Raw genomic sequence first — 23,481 nt, 5'->3', positions numbered from 1 at the left:
GGTGAGTTTTTCCATTTGTTCTATCGTGGCAGAAATATTTACTATTGCTTTTTCTAACTCACCCCTAATGAAGGAAGAAACCATCTGGCAAAACTATGGAATCCTGTTCTTCAGGTCACCAGGGGGTTATTGGTTCCTTGTTTAACCAATTTTCATGAGAATCTCAAAACACCCAGTAGAGGATGTGAATGATTAAATATTCTACCTTGGGGAACTAGGTATCCTACCCCAAATTCACCTTGCCATCTGTTAGGTAGTCCTTTCCTGGCCTGACCATCTCCACATAACCACCATAATCCTTGAGGTAAGCCATAGGTCTGATTAATGAGCATACCTAGATGCACTTTTCTACATTCTGGGGTATTGCTATATTTTCCTTTTGTATATCTAGAAACATTAGTTGGTGTTAGAATTGGTGGGTCACATACACTCCATTTCAGAGCAGTATAGTTTAAATTGAACCATCCCAACTGTGGAGCGTTCATATCCTTCCATCTAATTATTGTAGAATTCCCTAATTTCTGTACTTCATATTGGGGTCCTGTTGTACTATCTGGGGATTCGTAACAACCAAATCCTTTATGATTAAATGGCCAACTCCAATTTGCTTGTGATAGCATTACACCATATAATGGAAATTCTGTACTACCTCTGGGAAATGCTGAACATACCCAGCAACCTGTCAAATTCAAAGCATTTGTTACATTATGGGTTAGTTGTACAAACAGATTCTGGTCCCAAGAATGAGTTCCTACTATACAGAATATTATTAATATACAAACGATCAACAGTCTTTTCGTTGGATCCAAAGCCGCAGAGGTCCAGTAGGTGTTGATTTCCATTGTGACTTAGGGGCCTTCTTCACTCTGGTATGATGGATCCAGGATGCTTGTTCCTTAATTCTGACTGCTGTATGGGATGTAAGCAGTACTTGGAAAGGACTTTCCCACTTTTCTTCCAGAGGTGAACCTGAAAGAGATCTAACATATACATAATCGCCTGGTACAATATTATGTACTGGCCCATCCAGTCCACAGGCACGAGTTCCCAGGACTTGCTTTTCTATTTCTCGTACCTGTTTCTGCAAATTTATTACATAATCAGTTAATACCTCATTACCAATTTGAGTAATGTCCCCATTTGTACCATATAGGGCCTCCCATATAATATCTCAAAAGGGCTTAGTCCTTCTTTGGCTCTTGGTTTTGTTCTAATTCTCAGAAGAGCTAAGGGTAGTGACTGAGGCCAAGGTAATCTAGCTTCTTGTCCCAATTTTACAATGTGTAATTTGATAAGGTGGTTCATTTTCTCCACCTGACCACTTGCTTGTGGCCTATATGGGGTGTGCAATTGCCAATCAATTCCCAAAAGTTTACTAACTTGTTGAGTGGTTTTGGCCACAAAATGTGATCCTCGGTCAGAGGATATTACTGCCGGGACTCCAAATCTTGGTATTATTTCTTGTACCAGTGCCTTAGTCACTTCCCTAGTTTTATTAGTTCGGCAGGGGAATGCCTCTGGCCAACCTGAAAAGGTGTCAGTCATAACCAATAAATATTGAAACCCCCCTTTTCTTGGGAGTTCTGAAAAATCAATCTGCCACCATTGCCCAGGGTGATTCCCTTTTCCTATTTGTCCAACATGATCCGTTGGCTGGTTTGAGGGTTGTTCTGCAAACAGACTTCACATTGTTGGGTTACCTGTCTGATGGTAGTATATAGATTTCAGGCCACAATATACTGGTTTAAATATCTGTATAAGGCTTCTGCTTCTCAACGAGTTTTCTGATGTTCTGTCATAATTAAGGCCCACAGCACTGCAAATGATACTATAATTTTCCCCTGTGGTGTCTTAACCCACATATCCTTTTCTACCTTCCCACCCATATCTGTAATGAGTTTCTGATCTTCCTTCGAGTATTTTGGTTCCCTAACTATTTGATCAATATGTATTTTACCATCTGGGATCAAAGAGTGCAATTCTGCCATACCTGTTTTCACTGCCCTTTTGGTTTTGCAATCAGTCATGGAATTGCTTATATGCTGGGTTGTCGTTCCTTTCTGATGGGCTTTGCAATGCATGATGGCCACTTTCTCTGGCAGTTGGACTGCCTCCAATAACTTGAGAATTTCTCCAGCATGTTTTATGTGTTTTCCTTGGGTAGACAGTAGTCCTCTCTCTCTCTCTCTCCAAACTGCCCCATGGGCGTGAACTATTTGCATATTTGGAGCCTGTCCAAATGTTAATTTTCTTCCCTTTTGCTAATTCTAAAGCTCAGGTCAGACCTATGATTTCTGCCTTCTGGGCCAAGGTGTTGGAAGGGAGGGCTTTAGCTTCTATTACCTCATTGGTGGTAGTTACTGCATACCCAGCCTTACGTGTTCCATACTGAATGAAGCTACTCCCATCCGTATACCATGTACCTTCAGCATCTTCTAGCGGTTCTTCTTTCAAATCTGGTTGTCTGATAGTAGTGTTGGGTTTTTTTCCTTAAGAAAAAGAAAACCATAATATGTGGGTAATTTTGTTTGACTTAAGTAACTGATGAGAAAAATGGCTTAGACTCAGACAATGCATTAATCACTGAAAATCTGACTTTCAGAAAAATCAAGTAATGGATTTCAGTGATTTGCTTTCAGAGGTCTAACTTCCAGCTTTGCTAGTGAAGGGTGGTTGTTCAGGCAAATCCTGCTTTATTCAGTCAGTTAAGAGAAATAAAGCTGGGCACATATACATACTGCAGTCATAGGTGCTGCAGCATTTCTTAGGCAGTGGAAGACATGCACAGTACTCTTATTTACTCTCAGCTGGAAGGACTAGGGCTGGCCTTGGACCTTGCATTACACCCAATGCGAACATAAATTATGTCTTTACAAAAATGTGAAAAAGGACTAAATCTGGAAACCATGGTAAAGTGTATGCTGAGCAAGTGTCTGCAGAGAGGCACATCCTTTCTTACTCAATATTTCAGTATGTATCCCATGAAAAGGTAAACAAAAATAAACTGCATTGCTTCAGTTTTACACCATGTTGCCATAAATCTTCTCCCATGTGAATTACGGTGAAACCGCACACAGCTACTGAGTTACTTCCTTAATAAACTTGTGCTGCAGATAGGCTTTGTCTGTGCATGTTTTGGCAGACAGACCTGGCCTTCATTTGAATTTTATATAGAATATGAGAAAAATAAGGATTTGGGTTTTTAAAGGTACCTTGTTGGCTTGCTTTTATAGTTGATTATTTTTTTGTAAGTTAAGTGCTGTATTTTATATTTGTATTTTTGCTGTGCTATGTAATTCTGAAAGTCAAGATGATCAAAATGAAACACTGAGCAGGCACAATAAGAAGCCATTCTAACAAAACCCCCTTTGTGCAATTAAACACAGCCATGCCACAGCCTTTGCTGACTCAGGTCTTCAAGATACAGCACAACTTTTGCGTTTATGTTATGACATTGTCTGAAGAAATCTGGTTAAAATTTTTTTCCCCTATTTTTTCCCAATAGGAAATTGGCTTTTTGATTAAATTTTCTCAACTGTATTATCATTATTTTCTACCAGCACCGACCTGGGAGAACAGTGTTGATATATCTAAACCAACATAAAATGTTAAGCAACTCTTATGTCCTCAGAACTGTGACTCTTCTGACATTCATAGGTCAGAAATAGTGTGTCAGAGAGAGGGGATTTAATGTGCCTGACCACCTATGGAACTCCTGCATCTTCCAGTGAAGCAATCTCAGGCATCAGCTAAGCTATAGAAACTGTCCATGCGTGTGCTCCTAGGTCCTGATGAATGAGAGGTAAAGTGCCTCTGCTTGAATTACTTCTGTTTGGGTGGAGCCATCCTAGAGGCTGACTGCCTGAACCCCAGCATTGTAAGAATAAAGTAAGGGTAATATTTTATCATAAAAACTTACTTTCTGACTCAGCATAAGGATTTCTGTATCTGCTTTGCTCCTAGGAGGCAAATATTTCCTAATGTGGACTCTTCTATTTCTTCTTTTGACATCTCTAGCAAGAGTTTCCTTAACATATTATGTTCATTATAAACCAGTATAAAACTTTTGGTTGTCCCTTCCCTTCACATTTCTCCTTTGCTTTCCATTTTTTAAATCATTAAATGGCCATAATATATCTTTTCAACATAGTTGTCATGATAGAGTTTCAGAGTTGGCTTTTTGCTGAAGTTAACCAAAATGTCTATAACGCATCAAGCAGCTCTGAGCCAGCTGTTGTCACATCCCAAGTTGCTGCTGTGTTACTGCAGACAGATACAGGTTAATTCTCATGTTAAATTTTTATCCTGTTGTTATTTGCATTTTCAAAGCATTTCAGCTGCTGTAGGACCCTGAATCACTCCCTGCCCTCTCCCACAGAAGTATTTTCTCAGTTCAGCATACCTGGTCTCTTTGGTACCACCACCAGCCACAGTGTCCCAGCCAAGAGCAGGAGGTGGGCTGGGGGCAATGGCAGCCCTACACCAGGTGGAAACAATTATGGGAAAAAGCTGTGGTCTGCACTGGATGAGTTACTTCTGATAGCTCCCAGATAAGCTAACTTAATAAAGTGGTGGTTTAATTAAGCCACATTCCTTGCATCTTACCTTTCATCCTGTCTGTCTGGGGTGATGCTATCAAGCAGCTACTGCTTTGCAAGATGGGGTGGGGGGTGCTGTACTGGTACATCACTGTGTGTCAGGCACAGGGGGGACCTGCAGGTGACGTGACATGGGAGTGCTCCTGGAAACTCAGCTCCCATCCCAGTCTGCAAGGCAATGGGCCACAAAGGCCTGCAACAAAGGTAGATCCTCTGCTTGCCTAGTCATGGATGTGTTCATTAGTATCAAAGGCTTGATCCTAAATTTCATTTTTTAACATTCAGCAATCCAGAAGCACCTTGACCTCCACAGCAGAGGGGAGTAGCTGACCCTGTCTCTGCTTCTCCAGCAGCTACCAGTCAGAAAAAAGGGTGACTTTGCTTTGAGAGAGTCCCTTAGCTCAGAAGTCCTGAGCTAAGGGCTGTAGATTTTGTTACAGGTAACAGAAAAGCTAGACGTTGCAGTGATCAAAATCACGGTGCCCAAAACTCTCTACAGATTTGGGCTTGTGCATGTTCCTGAGTGAAGATTGCATGAGACTCAGAAATTGCCATATTTTTAATAACTGAAGCACCCTATTAAAAGCTGTAACAGATAAATCTGCCAGAAGTTTCTCCTTTTGGAAACCAGATTTAATGTTAACTAATGAACTTAATTTCCCCATAGATCCAGATCTTAGCAGTTGAGCTTCTTACACAGCCATGTATTAGTTCATTTGGTGTATGCTCACACATACAGCTGCATAGCAACTGCCTCTCTGAAAGTTATTCAGTAGCTAAAATAATCAGTGGAGACCCCCTCTTACCTCTCATTATGTATAACAAGATTGCTGCTGTGCAACATTGATTAGACATGTCAACCTGGAGCTGGATGTCTGAAAATGAGTATTGCTATCAAAATGCCTTTGCTAACGACCAAGTCATGTCCATCATTTTGATGGATTTCTCTTTAGGAATGTAAAAAGCTAAAGCATGAAGGAACCTCAGGGTTGCAATGTAATTTTCAGAGAAATTAGTATTGTCTTATTGTATTTCCTGTGCATTAACCATAAAGTAGCATTTTCCCTGGAAAAATCATGCTAATGGCTGAAGCTTGCTGTTGAGTATGGGCTGTGCTAATAGAGAGCTGTAATCTTGAATCAGGAACTGATTGGCATGGGGAATCGGTTTCTGGAGTGCGATCCTGAAAGCAGGGCACCCCTCCTCTAAGACATTTCTTAAGGTGTGATTTAAAGCTTTCACGATGTGAAAATATCATCAGGTATTTAGAGAAAATATTTCCAAATCTCCTAGTTTGCTCTGGTGTCCATTCCCTGGACTTCAGCTGTGCTGCTACATAGCAGTGAAATCAGAAACAGATTTGCCCTCCTTCAGGTTTCAAACTGGGATTCACACAGTCTTTTGGGTTTTCACTGACAAGCCTGGCCAGTGACTTACCATACCCTAATCTTCACATTGCTATTATTAAGTGGTGATGGTTTTGTAGCAGTGTGTTCTTTACTAGAAGGGTTATATCTGGATTTGAACAATTACTGTGTGATTTTAATTAACTTTTCCTTATGATATACTTTCTGCCCAGATTTGGCAGTTAGCCTCACAGTGTTTCACAGTATTTTGCATGGAAATTTTGCTATCAGCACTTAAAAAATTTGTGGAAAAAAAGCACCAAAAAGCTTTTAGGTAATTTAATATTTCTGTGAGAAGAATTCTTAAGTTCTGCCAACTGGGAAAATGCTCCTTGCTTAAAATGCAATTTCAAGAAATAGTCTAACTACTGTAAAGCTGTAATTAGCAATTACAATTTTACTATAATTCTTTGCTTATGTCTCATGAATGTTTTATTTTTAGGTTTCTTCAGTCCTCAAAACCAATGTAACTCAACTTTATTAATTAGCAGAGAAGTGAAATATTTGCTGTCATATCATCCAGCTATTGCCATTGGTATCTTTCCTAACTATGCTTTTCTCTCTCTAGACTACAGTGTCTTTGCTAAAGCTCCCTGCGAAGAGCAGTGCATAGATAACTTTGAACGGGTCTTATGCACTTGCTATCCTGGGTATTGCTATGATCAGGAGAGACACAGGAACAGAGAGAAGCCTTTTTGCCTGGGTGGGTATAAGTGTGTGTTGTACATCTCTCTGGTTAATGATGTATCTTGCTTCTTCAGGTCTTTTAGGAGTCAATTTAGATCTGAAACCATTCTTATTTTCATTATTATTACAAAATAAATGTGTTTTTTAACTATGTTAAGGACTGCTTCCTAGAACTAAGAGATCTAAATCCCCCTGAAATTATTAGGAGGTAGCACCTAAACCAAGATACATGCACCCAAACACTTTGAAGTGTTGGGATGATGTAATTTTCCCTTTATTAATTCCTCCTGCAGGTTTTGAGCCATATTTGGGGGTTTTGCCTGAGAAGAGGAACATGATTCTAACAGTAACCCTCGAAGCACTATAACTGTGCCTAATTGTGAAAATAAATCCTTGGGGTTTGATTCAGTTGGCAAGTAGCTAATTCTGAATTGATCATTTACATGTGTTCCTTGTGTGGCTAATCCCCTCTGATTCAATAGTCCTGCCCTGCATAGTTTGCTGTGCCAGGGAGCCAAGATTTGCAGGACTGAGTTTTGCTTGTAAGCTTTTTGATGCAAAGAAACGGTCACAGTGTTCACCAATAAAATGCCAGGTTTGTTAATAATAATAGAGCAGTTTACACAGAGCTTCAGCACAAAGTACCAGCAGTGCTGCAATTACTCATTTATTTAAACCCAGAATCTCCTGATACCTGTAAAGGAAGGCTTTTATTGTATTTGAGGTCTGAAACCTCCGATTTTAGGACATTTTCAACTCTTGATATCTCCAGATATCAACGAGTGTGCCACAAGCAATGGAACACTGTGCTCTCAGATCTGTGTTAACACCATGGGCAGCTATAGATGTGAGTGTCACGAAGGCTATACACAGGAGAAGGATGGCAAGACATGCACCAAAGGAGATAAAGGTATATGCTAATGGGGGTTAAGGTCCTGAGCCAAAGGGACATCTAAAAAGTTGATCTGTTGTAAAGAGGAACTGCTCCCTATGTTACACTTGGAGCTGGGGGTCCAAAGCTGGGATGTAGCCAATGCCCCTGGAGAGCCTAGGTTGTTCACTAGGCATCCAAGCACCTGTGGAGCAGTCCTGCAGCACACTCTCCTCCCTGATTTATGAGGTGCACACACAGAGCAGTAAATCAGTAGTCACATCTATAAAGAAAGAACACAAGTATGTTGAAGGATGTGGAAAGCATCTTCCCCTAGAGAGGCAAAGTGACTGAACTGTGAAACTTGCCATTACAGCTTTGGTTAGACCATATATCCTGGATCATACAAATGCTAAAAGCCTTATTTTGCTCCCTTAACAGCCTGGATTATACCTAGATTGTGATCCAGAGCTCAGGAGACACAGTAAAATAATTTGCCAGATGCTGACCCTTATAAACCTTCATTATTTTCTTCTGTTAATTAAATTAATTTCAGTGGCTTAAATTTGTATTTACATAGAATCATAGAACCATAAAATCATTTAAAGACCTTTAAAATCAAGTCCAACCCTTAACCCAGGACTGCCAAATCCACCACTAAACCCTGTCCCTAAGCACGGCATCTACACATTTTTTAAACACTTCCAGGGATGATTCCACCACATCCCTGGGCAGCCTGTTCCAATGCTTCAACACACTTTCAGTGAAGAAATTTTTCCTAATATCCAATCTAAACCTCCCTCGGCGTAACTTGAGGCTGTTTTCTCTTGTCCTGTCCCTTGTTATCTGGGAGAAGAGACCAACCCCCACCTGCCTGAAACCTCCTTTCAGGTAGTTGTAGAGAGCAATAAGGTCTCCCCTGAACCTCTTTTTCTTCAGGCTAAACTTCTCCAGTTCCCTCAGCTGCTCCTCATAAGACTTGTGCTCCAGACCCTTCACCAGCTTCATTGCCCTTTTCTGGACATGTGCCAGCACCTCAACGTCCCTCTTGAAGTGAGAGGCTCAAAACTGAACACAGTATTCAAGGTGTGGCCTCACCAGCGCCAAGTACAGGGGGACAATCACTTCCCTTGTCCTGCTGGCCACACTGTTTCTGATACAAGCCAGGATGCTATTGACCTTCTTGGCCACCTGGGCACACTGCAGACTCTTGTTCAATTCTCATGAGGGCTACAGGTAATGCCTCAATCCATTTCATATAAGTTCCCTGGCACAATTTTGTTATTTGTGTTTTAATTGTTTAATTCATCCTTTCTATTTTCCCACTAGGTTGTGGTCTCCAAGGGGTGTGCAAATCCCATTTAAACTAAAGGAATTTGGACATTCCTTGGACTATCTTTGCAACAAAATGGGTCCATTATCAGAGGACAGTCCTTCTGGAATCCCAAATCTAGGAACTATTACCTTAATGACTTCTCTTGCCTGATTGGTATGGCAAGGGAAAGCTTCCAGCCATCCTGAAAAGGTATCTAATAAAACAAGTAAATACTTATATTGATTTCACCTCAGTAACTCAGAAAAATCTATTTGCCGGTGTTCCCCAGGAGCAATTCCTCTCTCTCTCTTCACATCTCCTGCTGGTGGTTTCTTTTGGATTTTAGGATTATTCATACAGCACGTGTGGCAGTTCTTCACAATGTCCTCAAGGGTCTGCATTTTTGGTTCTACTGCATATCTTTTGATGCTATCTACTAAGGCTTCTGTTCCCAAATGGGTTTAATTATGCATTTTTTGCATAAGTTTTTTCATCTTTCTCTTAGATATTAACATTTGATGATCAGGTGTAACCCACCATCCTTCAGAATTTTTGGAACATTTTAGTATTTTGGCCAATTTATCTTCCTTTTCTGTACATTTTGGTAACTCTAAACTAATTTTTCTTTCAGGTATCAGCACTCCTAGTATTGACCCTTTTATTGCTGCCCTTCTTGCTGCTGCATCTGCTTGTCAATTTCCCAGGATTAGTTTCTTGTTCTGGCAGGGGCAATAGGGTGACAGGGTCCAGGGAGATTACTGTTTTAAGATTGGTGTAATCTTGTTCCAGCAACACTGTTTGGTATCTCGCTAGTCAACTAGAAGACACCCAGTGATGATCTTTCTGTTCTAGAACTGCTGTTACTGCATAAGGCACTAGGACAGTTATTGGTTATCCTAAAATTGATTTTCAGTTAGCAATGCTGTGGCAGCTACAGCTGGTAGGCAAGTAGGTCAGCCTTTACTTATTTCATTTAATTGCTTACAAAAGTAAGTGACTGGGTGCTTCTGATCTCCAAGTAGCTGAGTTAACACCCCCAATGCTACCTGCTGACTTTCATGTACATAATGCTGAAAAGGCTTATTCATGTTAGGTAAGCCTAAGACTGGAGGTTCCATCAATTTTCTTTTTATTTCATATTGAAGCAAAGTAATATCAGGGTATTTACCTTGCCATGGCTCCAGTTCCTTTGCCAATACAGTACCAAACAGAGTGGGGCTGTTGTTTTGAAACCTTGTGGGACCACGGTACAGCATAACTGCACTTTTCTTCCAGTGGTCAGGTTCTCCCATTCAAAGGTGAAGAGGGTTTGACTCTGTTCAGCAACAGGTATGCAGAAGAAAGCATCTTTCAAATCCAGAACTTTAAAATAAACATTTGTCTCAGGTATGGTGGTTAAAAGTGTATATGGATTTGGCATCACAGGATGAACATCCACAGTGATTCAATTAATTTCCCTTAAATTTTGGACCAATCTGCACTCATGAGTCTTGGGTTTCTTTACAGGCAATATAGGAGTATTATACTTAGATTGGCATTCTCACAACAATCCATGTTCTAAGAAGGTGCTAATTATTGGTTCCAACCCTTTCCTAGCTTTCATTTTGATAGGGTATTATCTTTTCCTTACTAGCTTCACCTCAAGTTTCAACTTAATTTCAATAGGAGATACATTCTTTGCTCTTCCTGGTTTCTTAGATGCCCAAACCAAGGGAATTACTGCATTCAATACCACCCTCTGGGATGTCATCTTCAGGCTCCTCTAGTTTTATCTGTCAGCAAGCAAATTTGTGCTTTCCATGCTGCATCAGGTGTGGAGCTGTATGGAATTCTCAGAGAAAGTTATTTGAGCATTCAGTTTCCATAATAAATCTCATCCTAGTAGAGGGAGGGGGCATTCTGGCATATACGGAAATTCATGAGTTAATTTAGTATTTCCAATTGTGCACTCCATAGGTTTTAAGAAATGCCATATTGTTTGTTTTCCCATTGCCCAAACAATTGGGATTGTCATTTTACTTTAAGGTCCTTTACAACTAGTAATTACCAAATGAGTTGCTCTACTATCTATCAAAAAAATCAATAATCTCATTCCCCAACTTCACTGGAACCAGGGCATCAGTTGGGGAAACTTTAATTTTCTTCCCCAGTCCCCTGACACACTCTTTCCCTGCTGGGTAGGACACTTGCTCTTCCAATATCCTTTTTTTTCTGCATATAGCACAGTGATTCAGTCCCAAGGGTGTTTGACCTTCTGAATTTCTTCCCAAACCCTTTCCCATTCTTCCTCTACCTATTCCTCTGTTACCTGTAGCAGTCTCAGTTAAAGCAGCTGCCAATAGAGATGCTTGCATTTTCATCCTATTTTGTTCTTTTTTGTTCCTTTTCTCCTCTCGGTTGTTATACGCTTTATACACTATCAACTGCAAGACAGACATTCCTCCTGCCCTGTCAACCTTATGCAACTTTTTCTTATATCTTTTGATGATTGTCCAATGAATAACATTAAACATTTTCTGATTAGCTTCCCCATCTGGATTTAATGCCATCCATTTTTTGGCTACCTCACAAACTCTCATAAAAAGCCAACGGACTTTCTTTAGGACCCTGTTTTCCAAAAGCTGTTACATTCTGTCAGGGTTTTCTGGATAAGAGCTGACAGATTGTTTCCAGTTCAATAAATCAGAGGTAAAAAATGGTACATGTTCAAAAACTGGTAAGCCCGCCCCCACTGTTTGTCTCAGAGCAATCCTGCTAGAAACAGGGATAAAGTTTTCATCACCCATCTGGGGTTTTTGTTTTTTGGGGTTTTTTTTTCTTTTTTGGGGTTTTTTTTCAGAAGTATCTGATGATTTTTCCTGCATTTGTACCATATAGAGGCAGGGTTGTGGGCACCACCAATTGTACATCCTCCAGTTCCTCCCCCCCACAACATACAGTCTCATTCTTATTGCAATTGTCTCTGCACAGACTCACTTTCTTTCCAGCACATATGGCATAAACACATCTCCCCCCAGTTTAAATTTTTTCTGAATATCTGGTTCTATATGCAAAGCCATAAAGGCATCAATATAAGGCACTTCATCCCACTTCCCCCATAAGTGACAAAACAACATAAATTGTAATATAGTATTAAATTGTAAAGACCCATTTTCCAGCCACTGTTCACCATCACCCAATTTATAATTTGGCCACTATTGGTTACAATAGCATTGTAATTTTTCTTTAGTTAAGGGATCCCTGCCAAACTTACTCTAGTGTTTCAGGATACATCCTAGAGGAGTACACAAGGAAACTTCTTTGGAAGTAGCTATACCCATATTACACTTAATTCCACTTAACCCAATGTTTCATACGCTCGACTCTGATCCTCTGTCAGCAAAGACAAGTGTCGTGATTTAGCCCCGGCTGGCAACCAAGCACCATACAGCCACTTGCTCACTCCCCCTCACCCAGAGGGATGGGGAGGAGAATCGGAAAGGAATGTAAAACTCAAGGGTTGAGATAAGGACAATTTAATAGGTAAAGCAAAAGCCGCGTACGCAAGCAAAGCAAAGAAAGGAATTCATTCACTACTTCCCATGGGCAGGCAGGTGTTCGGCCATCTCCAGGAAAGCAGGGCTCCATCACATGTAACGGTTACTCGGGAAGATAAAACGCCATAATGCCAGATGTCCCCCCCTTCCTTCTTCTTCCCCCAGTTTATATACTCAGCATGGCATCATATGGTATGGAATACCTCTTTGGGTAGCTTGGGTCACCTGTCCTGGCTGTGTCCCCTCCCAATTTCCTGTGCCTCTCCAGCCCTATCACTGGCAGGGCCCAAGGAACTGAAAAGTCCTTGACTTAGTATAAACATTACCCAGCAACAACTAAAACCATCAGTGTCCTATCAACATTGTTCTCACATCATAGCCAAAACACAGCACTGTACTAGCTACTGAGAAGAAAATGAACTCTATCCCAGCTGAAACCAAGACAAGGTATTTACCCCTTTCCTTGTCATGCATCTACGTGTTGAAACTTATAACCCTTAATATTACTGCTGCAAATATTCTGAGCATGACTTATGCAGAGGAATAATAACGGCTACTTACCAATTCAGCGATCCCATCCCCCCTGTACAAATATCTCTAATGGCATTGTAGCAGATTGTCTTAAAGTTTTACTGAATCTTTCTATATTTTGTGTTTGTGAAACAGCTATAGAAACATCTTGATTTTAAAGAATTAACCTCCATGTTAGCATTATGTTAGCACTTATTAACCAATAACGTATGGGTTACTGTGCTGCTTGTTATCAGAGACTGTGTTATTTGACGTCCCTATTCTATAGACCATAATAACCTTACTCTCTAGACGATAACCAGAGCACCTAGGTTCTATTGTGTATAGGATGAGTTATTGGACAGCTTGGCAAGGCTGATATCCAGCCGTCCAGCTTGGCAACAAAACTTACTTTTAAGGTGTCCTGAAGTGAACTACCTTCACTATAATACTAAAAAACCACACCCACAGGTCAAGAAGACCCTTGCCCAGGTGAAGACCCTTCCCCTATGCAAGCATAATAACAGAAAAGGATGACACAGCAAATATTAAAATTATATGCAAATTACAAACCAATCATTGTAACTGGGAGTGTATGACCTTGTAATTTTGTGTATAAATGTAACAGTGAAATCTACGCAGGTGTGCTTGATTTGTGGAGATGCCACTGAGCACCCAGCGCTGCAATTAAGGAGTGCCTGTGATGTGCGGAATCGAACTCTACAACTCCAGGAGAGTTATAAAGCAGGTATGTTTATTGCTGTGCCGGGTGCAAGGGGGATCGCTCGTCCTAACTTGCACACCGTTTCAACAAGCAGCCGGGTATTTATTATACAGTCATGGATATACATAAGGTTTCTGAAAATTCAGAATCTCCTCCCTCTGGCACCTCTTCAAGACGTACTTTTCACCTTCTTGGGTAGTTATCTGAAGTTCCTGTTTATCTTGGCTTACATTAGCAGTCTTCGTTGTTTAGTTTCTGTTATCTTAAAACATCTGCTAGCTAAGGATGAGCCCTTCCTTATTGTCCACTCTAAACATGTCAAGCTAATATGTGCCGACTGGGCTGGTTTTAATCTATAGCAGCATGATCCCGGAGTGGGGGATCCACCATCTTCGGGGTGGGGGGCCATTTGAGTCACTGATCTCGTACTACCACAATTATTTTACCCTAGTTTGTTTTCTTTTCTTTTAGCAGTTAGCACGTCCTCTTCGTCAGAAGGCTCCTTATTTACATTCTTGTTGAGCTCATCTAAGTCGGTACTAACTGTCCCTTCTGGAAGTGCTAAGTGCTAAGCTCCCGCCCCTCGCTCTTTCTCGGGTGTTAATATTTCTGTTATCTATGCAGCTTCTGTCTGCAGCAGAGTTTTAGGGTTTTTCACTACATCACCTGCTCCTTAATACTACATTGATGTTAAGAGGTCTGATTCCCGATTTCGGTGACAGTGTTGCACCTTTGAGTCGCTTACTGCCTGACAGTAGAGATGGGGCAGAGGAGTCCCTGATCAACAGGTTGGTGCGTGCTGGAGTCTGGCCTGGTCCATGTTCTCCTTGTCGGGGATGGCAAGATGATCTGGGCAAGGTCTTATGGCAGTCCCATCTGGGTCACCAAAACTGTTATCCCAAATCTGGGTTCTTCACCTGGTGTGCAAGAGCCAATCCACACACAGAGTCAAGATATTTGTTTATTGCATGTCTGCTCAGAGATGGGTGCTAGGTAGAAAATCCAAGAAGCTAGCACACCTCTTAACGCATGGTAAAACATTTTATACACTTTGAACGATTATTTACAATTACATTTAGCCACATTTAATTCTCATTGATTCTTACAAGCCTCATCCCCATTTAAAGGTACAGCATTCTTTTATTTCACCAGGCATGTTCTGTGGGGAGGGGGCTTCGTTAGTATGCTAATTAGGATAGCTCGCACACAGTTCCAGTAATTTTCTGTTCAGCCTCAATAACCCTTTGGTTGTCCTTGAGATTATCTTGTTGTGCCCCAGCTTGACATATTTATGGTGTCTATTCCTTCTCCCAAGGTGTCCTGGTTTCAGCTGGGATAGAGTTAATTTTCTTCTTAGTAGCTGGTGCAGTGCTGTGTTTTGGATTTGGTGTGACAACAATGTTGATAAGACACTGATGTTTTTAGTTGTTGCTGGGTGATGTTTATACTGAATCAAGGACTTTTCAGTTTCTTGGGTCCTGCCAGCGAGAGGGCTGGAGGGGCACAAGAAATTGGGAGAGGACACAGCCAGGTCAGCTGACCTGAACTAGCCAAAGAGGTATTCCATACTATGGGACATCATGCTCTGAATATAAACTAGGGGGGTTGGCTGGGGCCTGCTTGGGGACTGGCTGGGCATCAGTCAGCAGGTGGTGAGCAGTTGTATTGTCCGTCACTTGTTTTCTTTTTTTCCTTCCCTTTGGAATTCATTCCTCATTCCTTCTCCCTCCTTTTCATTATAACTGTTATTGTCAACATTATTATTGTTCTTTCATATTTATTCTATTTAAATTATTAAATTATTCTTATCTTAACCCTTGAGTTTTACATTCCTTCCCGATTCTCCTCCCCACCCCTGGGGGGGGGAGTGAGCAAGCCTGGGTGGCACTTAGTTACCAGCCCCGGTTAAAGACACAAGGCCATGTTTTGTTAACTGTTTGTAAGGTTTGACTAACATGCCCTGTTTTTCAAATCCTTTCTTGTTTTTCACTATAGTATTTACTTTTTTTTTCATTCACTTTTTCTTTTTTAAAGCAAATAATTCTTGTATCACAGTTATAAGGAAGAAATTATTTGCTATGAGGGTGGTGAGGCAATGGAACAGGTTACCCAGGGAAGCTGTGGATGCCCCATTCCTGGAAGTGTTCAAGGCCAGGTTGGATGTGGGCACCCTGGTCTAGTGGAAGGTGTCCCTGCCCAAGGCAGGAGGGTTGTGTGAGAAATGAACAGAGATTGGCTTTTCACTAAGTGCTGTGCTAGACAGATAACAAGCTGCCCTCCTTGGGTCCAAAGTTTGCCACGAGGAAGACATCTGACTTCATCCCTGCAGGACCACCAGAGGACCCCAACGACTGAAAAGTGCAAGTGCAGTGGGGGTGGAGTTATTTAAATCATTTCAAGGAATATGTATATGGCTGATGCAACCTCAATGGTATAAGTAGATCATATTTGAACTTGTTTGGCACACCTCTGACTAGAGTCATGCACCCAGTGCCGTGGTTTTTGCTCTTTGACTTTACCTCACAATAAAAGATTTCTGAACCTACCTTTGTTGGGTCAGGTATTTATAACAAATTTGGGGGCTCGTCCAGGATAACTAGTTTGCCCGGCCCCAGGATCTGTGGTGACTGTTAGATAGGAAGCATGCCTCACTGATTTCAGTGAACTCTCTGACGGCATGCCTCTGACCACTGGGACTGTTGGCCAAATGCCCAGGAGAGAGAGAGAGAGAGAGGCTCTTAGAGCAAAAAACACTTGGAGCTCCCCAGGAGGTAAAGCCGCAGTCCCCTGTAATTCACATGCACAAAGACCCTAGTAAGAAGAAGGACTGTAAGTATTATTCAGTTGGGTGGGAAGTGGGGGCTTGACTACATGCCTGAGTGAGACCTGACGGGTAGCCCTGTTCCAGGAAGCGAGTGTGGAGTCTTTCTAACCGCGGTTCCAATATCCCACGAGGGACTTGGCCGGTGAAGAGAAGAAGCGATTGGAAAGCCGTGTGGAAGACAGCCCCAGGGAAAATATGGGACAGGGAAGTAGTAAAACGAGTGCTGGGAAAAAGGGGGGCCAGAGAATACCGAATGAAATACCCCCAGACAGTCCACTGGGGTTGATGTTAGCAAACTGGGGAAGTACTGAGAGAACTATGGATAAAGATAAAACATAAATGATAAAGTATTGTATGTTAGAGTGGACCAAGGAAGAGATTAGACCAGATCATGTGTATTGGCCCCATTATGGGTCATTTGAGGGTTGGCTTTGTCAAGCATTAAACCTCTATGTCAGGGGTCCTCAAACTTTTTAAACAGGGGGCCGGTTCACTGTCCCTCAGACACTGTTGGAGGCCGGACTATAGTTTGGAAAAAAATGAACGAATTCCTATGCACACTGCTCATATTTTATTTGTAGTAGTGCACAAAAAACAGGAAAAAGAATGCAATATTTAAAAGCCTAGTGGGCTTTCTTGGGGTATATCAGGGAGCCCACCCCCACCCCGCTTCTTCTGCATGAAACCAGAAGCTTTACTCTTCTTCTTAATTCCTGTCTCCTTTTTGTGAGTTCTAAAATATATTCTGTTAAAATTTTATCCTCGACCTTCAGGTGTTCCACTAATAATCCAAAATCATAAGGCATCCCATATAACATTTCAAAGGGAGAGATACCAGTTAAAAGTCTCTCAATTTCTGGCTGTAATCCTTCTCTCCCTTCTCTAGAGATGGGATACTGTTTTATCTTAATTGGCTGGTCTGGGTCTTTTAGGGAGACCGTGATTGGTTTGATATTTAATTTTCCCACCAACCCCGGGCTATACCAGGTCTCTGGATTAATCTTAGCTTCATCTTCCGTGGTTAGTAAGCATAATCTTATTTTTAATTTTTCTTGATCTACTTCTAAATTGATTCCTAATTCCACCATCAGGTCTCGCCCCAAAAGATTATATTCAGATTCTGGGACCAATAAAAATGTTCCTACTCCATATTTATTCGGAGCTCTTCTATTGTTACATTCCTTATCAAGGGTACTTTAAAAGGTTCCCCTTTTGCACCGATTACTTGGAATTTATTCTTTGATTCCATACACCCAGATGGTAACTTTTGGACAGTTGATTTTTCGGCACCCGAGTCCACAAGGAACTCGAACACTTCATGCTGAGGACTCAATTTTAATTTTATCAAGGGCTCGGTAACCTTAGGGGTCCCCAGCAAATAGAGCCCCTGACCCCCCTAATCTTCTTTAAAAACTTTTTTTTTCATCCATTATCCTTTTTCGACAATTCCTTTGCAAATGCCCCCCTCTTGTGGCAATAGAAACACTCTACATCTTGTGAGCCAAATCCCTTTCTTTTAGGATTTTCTGGGCCCTTCCGGGGCCTTTCTCCTCTCCTGTCCTGACTTTGTCCTTCTCTTACAGCTGCCACCAAGGTTCTAGCCTGTCTCTTCTGACTCTCTTCTTCCCTTCTCACATACACTTTTTGGGCTTGTCGCAATAATTCATCTAAACACTTTTTCCTGCCAATCTTCTATTTTCTCTAATTTTTTCCTTATATCGATCCAAGATTTAGCCACAAACTGAGTTTTCAGCAGGGCTTGACCCACTTGACTATCAGGGTCTAGTCCAGAATATAGCTGGAAACTCTTTCTCAGCCTTTCTAGCCATTCGGTGGGGGTTTCATCTTTTTTTCTGTTGTTCATTGAAGGCTTTATTAATATTTTGTCCTCTGGGTACAGAATCCCTAATTCCCTGAATTATCATATCCCGGAGATCGACCATATTATTTCTATGTACGGGATCTTGATTGTCCCAATTGGGCCTCTGTAAGGGCCATTTTAAATCTCCGGCTGGGCCATGTTGATGTCTCTGATCCCAATGTCTCATGCCTGCCGTTCTGATCATCCCTCGTTCTTCATTTGTAAACAAGATCTTTAAAATAGCCTTCATCTCATCCCAAGTATAAATGTTAGGGCCGAGGAATTGATCAAAGCATTCTTCTACCCCTAATGGGTCTTCTAACAAGTGTCCCATTTCTTTCTTAAATTCCCTCACATCCCCAGAGTTGAGGGGTACAGATACAAATCCGACTCCGGGTTGTGGTCCCCCCATAGCAGTCTCCCTTAATGGATATAATAGATTTTCCTCCCTCCTTTCTCTAGTTTGACTTCTAGTCATTATTCGATCAGGAGGGGACTCTTCCTCAGGTTGGGGGGGTGCTGTTGGAGGAGGATCAGGACCCTGTGGTGACAGAGGAGGGGGAATATAGGGCGGGGGAGACACTGGAAGTTTGTCTTCCTCCCGCCTTTTCTTCCTATCCTTTTTCTTTTCTTTTAATGGGAACAAATTAGCGGTCTGGGCTGTACCCAGGATCCATAAAAAGGCATATTCACTCTCCTCCTTGTTAAATGGCTGTTTATTGTTAACATATATATTCAGTTGTTGACATATCCAATCCTCAAGGGATCCAAAAATAGGCCAATATAAATCCTTTCTTATTTGTTTTCCTCCCCATACTTCCATACAATAATGGATCATTTTTTCCCTGGACTTCCCCTTTCGAGAAGGGGAGGCGTCCCAATATTGAATCATTAGGCCTAGAGGGCTTTCTGGGGGTATATCGGGGAGCCCACCCCCACCCCGCTTCTTCTGCATGAAACCAGAAGCTTTACTCTTCTTCTGGCCCATCTTCCGAGAGTGCCTTCTTTCACACAAAATTCACTCGCTTCCCTCCGTTCGTGGCCCACGCCCTCGCGGACAATGGGAACCACACTACAAGGAGGTCCACACTCGCTTCACCTGGTGGACTACTAAGTCCGGTGGGCGTCTCAGTCACTCGCACTCCGGGTACCCAATCCCCGACCGAACGGAACCGCAATATACTCACCCACTCCCGAGTCTTCGTCCGGCTCTTCATGCACAAAAGTTACAGGGAACTGCAGTATCTCCTTTCTCTTTTCTTTTTGCTTTCCTATCTCAGTTCGGAAAATCCAGGTGAGCTAAGTCGGAATCTCCTCCGGGACCATCCGAAGATGGGGTGCCCTCCCAGAGTTGAAGTCCGAATCGGTTGTCTGTATCCGAGTCACGGCACCAAATTTGTTATAGTTGAATTGAAATAACTAGAGTCCGAAATAAATTCACTAAGTATTTATTAAGGCAGGAAAGCAAAACCAGCATGCTGGGCGGCCGGGGAGTCGCAGCTCCATCCAGGCTCGCAAATTCCGACAAGTAACACAGCCCTTTTATCCTCAGCTTCAAGGCCAGTTTAAGCAAACAGTTATGCTTTCAGTCCCGTAGCAAGAAGCTGTATATTACAAAACTAATCTATTTTTACACTAAGGTCTAAACAAAGACAAAGGTTGTCATAGTAACATGAGATTATGGTTTAACATTTGCCTTGAGAAAGTACATCTCGCAACCTCATGGTTAAGTCTTTTCTCGCCAGACAGAACATTCTCAAATCTGTTGCAGCAAGATCATTCCTTTTGTTAAAAGCCCATTTGATCAGCAAATTACCCTTAATTACTTATTACAATGTTATCATTGGGGCATACTATCTTCACTTAATAGGTACCTGAATGAAAATGCACCTGTACCTCTGGACACCCCAGTACATACTTTCCAACCAGGAGGTCTAGTTTACATCAGAACCTGGAAAGATTAACCTCTGAAAGAACACTGGAAAGGACCATATTTGGTATTATGAATTGATACAAAGATTGGCAGCATCCAAACCCCCTTGCTTTCTAACCTCACCAAATTGGGAGGCTAGGTGTGGCTGGGTAAGGAGTCCAATATAATAAAACTTAATAACTTTTAAGCAAGGCATCCTTTATTGCAGTGCTTGGGGCAGCACTGGGGATAGTTCCACCATAAGTGCTCCAACAATCTGGCAAACTTTCAGAGGCTATATACCATGAAGTTATACATATTCATAAGATTTCCGAGAACTCATTTACATATACACGAGATTCCCTGGAACTCATTAACATATGCAAATGCATGGTCCGCATGCGCAGTCGTCTTCCCTGGTGGTGTTTGGGTGGTTGGTTGTCGGGGTCTTCAGATGAAGGCTTGTAGTCTTCTTCACTGTGCCCACTGATTGACCTTTACTGCTGCCCAAACTCAGTTCTGGGATCAGTAGACCATATCCTTTGAGGCTATGGTCTACTGATCCCATGGTCATTCTCTTGTAACTTTCTTATCTTTATGGTCCTGTGTAATCTGTTCTCAAGATTGAGTTGTCTACAGTGAGATTATCCGGGGTGCCCCCTTATTTTACACCCATCCCTTATTTTACAACCATCGGGAGCCTCTTTTGTTCAACTAAGTATCTAAGGTATTTACAACAACTTCCTTGGTTTCGGGGCCTTAACCCTTTCAGTGTATTTATCAATGCTAATTCTGATTTTGTTGTATCTGTCACCTTAATAAATCATCTATTTTTATCACCTTTGTGAAACTGTTTCAGTGAAAGTCCTTAGACTGGACTCTGACAGGCAAATGTGAACTCTGATGAGTGGCTGTACATATAATCCTTTAGATTTAAACCCACTGACCAAGTCCAAGACTAGGATTGGATCTAGCCACACCTAGACTCCTCTCTGAGGTGTTTAGAAAGCAAGAGGATCCTTTCTAAACCTTGTGACTCAACGGGAGGGCTGTCTTCCTCTGCCCCTGGCCACTCATCACTCTTACCCCTTAATGTGACAATTATTCCACCTATTTTACCAGGTACTAAAGCACATGAACTGAAAGCTGCACCCTCTCATTTCCCACTACCCACACATCTTCCCCATAGATGAGAACAAGGCACAGCATGTGACAGTCTGATGTTTGTCATACTGTGCAGTGCATAGCTGGAAGCTGCTCAGATGCTTCAGCAGTGCAACAGCCTGTACAGAAGTACAACAGAGAGGGACCAGTCAGGGTGACAGCCACCTCCTCCTGGTTGCACCACCCTCATGGAGCCTGTGCAGAGTGAAGTACCAAATTGCCCAGAGTGCCTGCTCTGGAGAAACAGGCTGCCAGAGAAGTCACTACCTGGAAAGGAAAGAAAAAATCCCAAACTGAAATGAAACCTCACCTCTTTTTGCCCGTCTCTGAAACTAGGAATTAGATCTGCTTCACTCATCTTCTTTTCCCTCTCCTCAGCTCACAAACAAGCCCTCACTCCAGAGGGTGGTTAGCCAGACCTTGGGACACAGCCAAATCATACGCTTGCCCTGCTCATCTCAGAACTCCTGTGCCCATGCTTTCCCTCACACTGCCTGATGCATCTCCCTGATTGAGAATGAGCACTGAGGAAGTGGGCATCTGCAATATGCACTCTGAGTCCACAGGGCCTTGATATGGAGATGGTGCCTGGCCTGCTTTTCTGTCATCTGCAAAGGTGACATGGTGGAGCAGGGACTGGAGAAAAGTTTTTCCTTGCCTTGGTCTGAGATCAGCGTTGAAGGACTCTCCTGCCCCAGTGCTCACCTTTCTGTATGACAACTGCTGCTCTTTCGAGTCTACATACTTTGCCAGCTGTTCCTGATGCCAATATTTAAAGGAAAGTCATGACTTTCTGTGAAGTTGGGGAGAGAAATAAGCAGTGGGAAACACTGTCTAAACTTGCATCCAGTCGTCCTTTGGATAGGCCTTTCCTACAGCCATAAAGTTTTCCCTGAAGGGAACCAGATAACAGTCTACATGTTTAAAGTCTCTGCAGTTCTGGCCTCCCACTCCCAGAAACAGTGATCCACACCTACTCACATATACAGCCTGTCAGCTCTGTACTTTGCAGTATCTCCAAACAGCTGAAAGAGAGGAAAAAAGTGAAATAAATAATTTTCCACCCAAAGTGAACACTATGCAGCCAGGGTGTTTGGGTGCATAAAGGGGGATAAAAGTACCTCAACATTTCTGCATTACATTCTCAGCCCCATCACCCAATCACATTCAGTAACTGGCTGTCAATATGTAGTGCTCCTTGAGGTACAGCTAGGATTACCGAAAATCATAACTAAGAAAACTCTCTAAACCAAGTGATAGTTTAGAAAGCCAACATTGGTTTATTGCAGCACTGGGTGCATGGGGGATTTTTTCTCCTAACATGTACACCAAGTTACTCGAGGGTACACATTATATACAATAGAGTATTTGCATATTCATAGTACATTGCATATTCATTGTCATTCATGCATGGGATTAGTTACAAGTTTCTTGCTTCTAATGCAAATTAGTACGCAACCTCAGATAGTACTACTGAAGCTTTTTACTAACTATGCATGCTCCCCAAGTGGGTCTTTGCCCTCTTTTGGGGGAGCTATCTAAGTCAGAAGTCATGATCAGATGTGAAGAAGCCACCCACTATCCTTCTTGGATTTTGGTTGCCTTTACTGAAGTAGCCAATTGATCATCTTCTGGTGTATACTGTGGGCTCTTGGGTCCTAACTTCTGGACTTTTTCTAGCAGGACTAGCAATACTTAACTTTCAGCTGCTTCTTTTGCTGCTTTATCTGCCATTCAGTTTCCTATATGCACCGGACTATCTCCAAATTGATGTGCTTTACAATGCATAATTGCCACCAGTCTAGGTAAATTGATCATCTGTAATAATTGTTGGACTGTTAGCCCGTATTTGATTTGGGATCCTTGAGAGGTTGAGAGTTCTCTTTCTTTCCAAATGGCCCCATGAGTATGGACCACTCCAAGAGCAAATTTTGAATCTGTCCATATATTGACAGCTTTATCTTTTCACAACTCCAACGCTCTTAGTAAAGTTATGAGCTCTGCCTTTTGGGCCGACATATCGGATGATAGGGCTTTGTCTTCTATTATCCCTTTGATAGTTAACACCACATA

At 42.0% G+C, this 23,481-nt stretch overlaps 1 protein-coding gene across 1 annotated transcript in view; it reads left to right on the top strand.

Annotated features, from left to right (window-relative positions):
- LOC119140731 overlaps positions 1 to 19,751 on the top strand; it is a 47,932-nt gene extending 28,181 nt beyond the window's left edge. The window contains 1 exon segment of the mRNA XM_037372265.1: positions 19,329 to 19,751. Within this exon segment, the coding sequence (XP_037228162.1) occupies positions 19,329 to 19,751 (423 nt within the window).
- Positions 19,752 to 23,481: the final 3,730 nt, after the last annotated feature.

This window comes from Falco rusticolus, chromosome W (genome assembly GCF_015220075.1).
Source record: "Falco rusticolus isolate bFalRus1 chromosome W, bFalRus1.pri, whole genome shotgun sequence".
Lineage (NCBI taxonomy): Eukaryota > Metazoa > Chordata > Aves > Falconiformes > Falconidae > Falco > Falco rusticolus.
The sequence above is the reverse complement of the archived record's forward strand: the minus strand, read 5'-3'. Positions and strand labels throughout refer to the sequence as shown.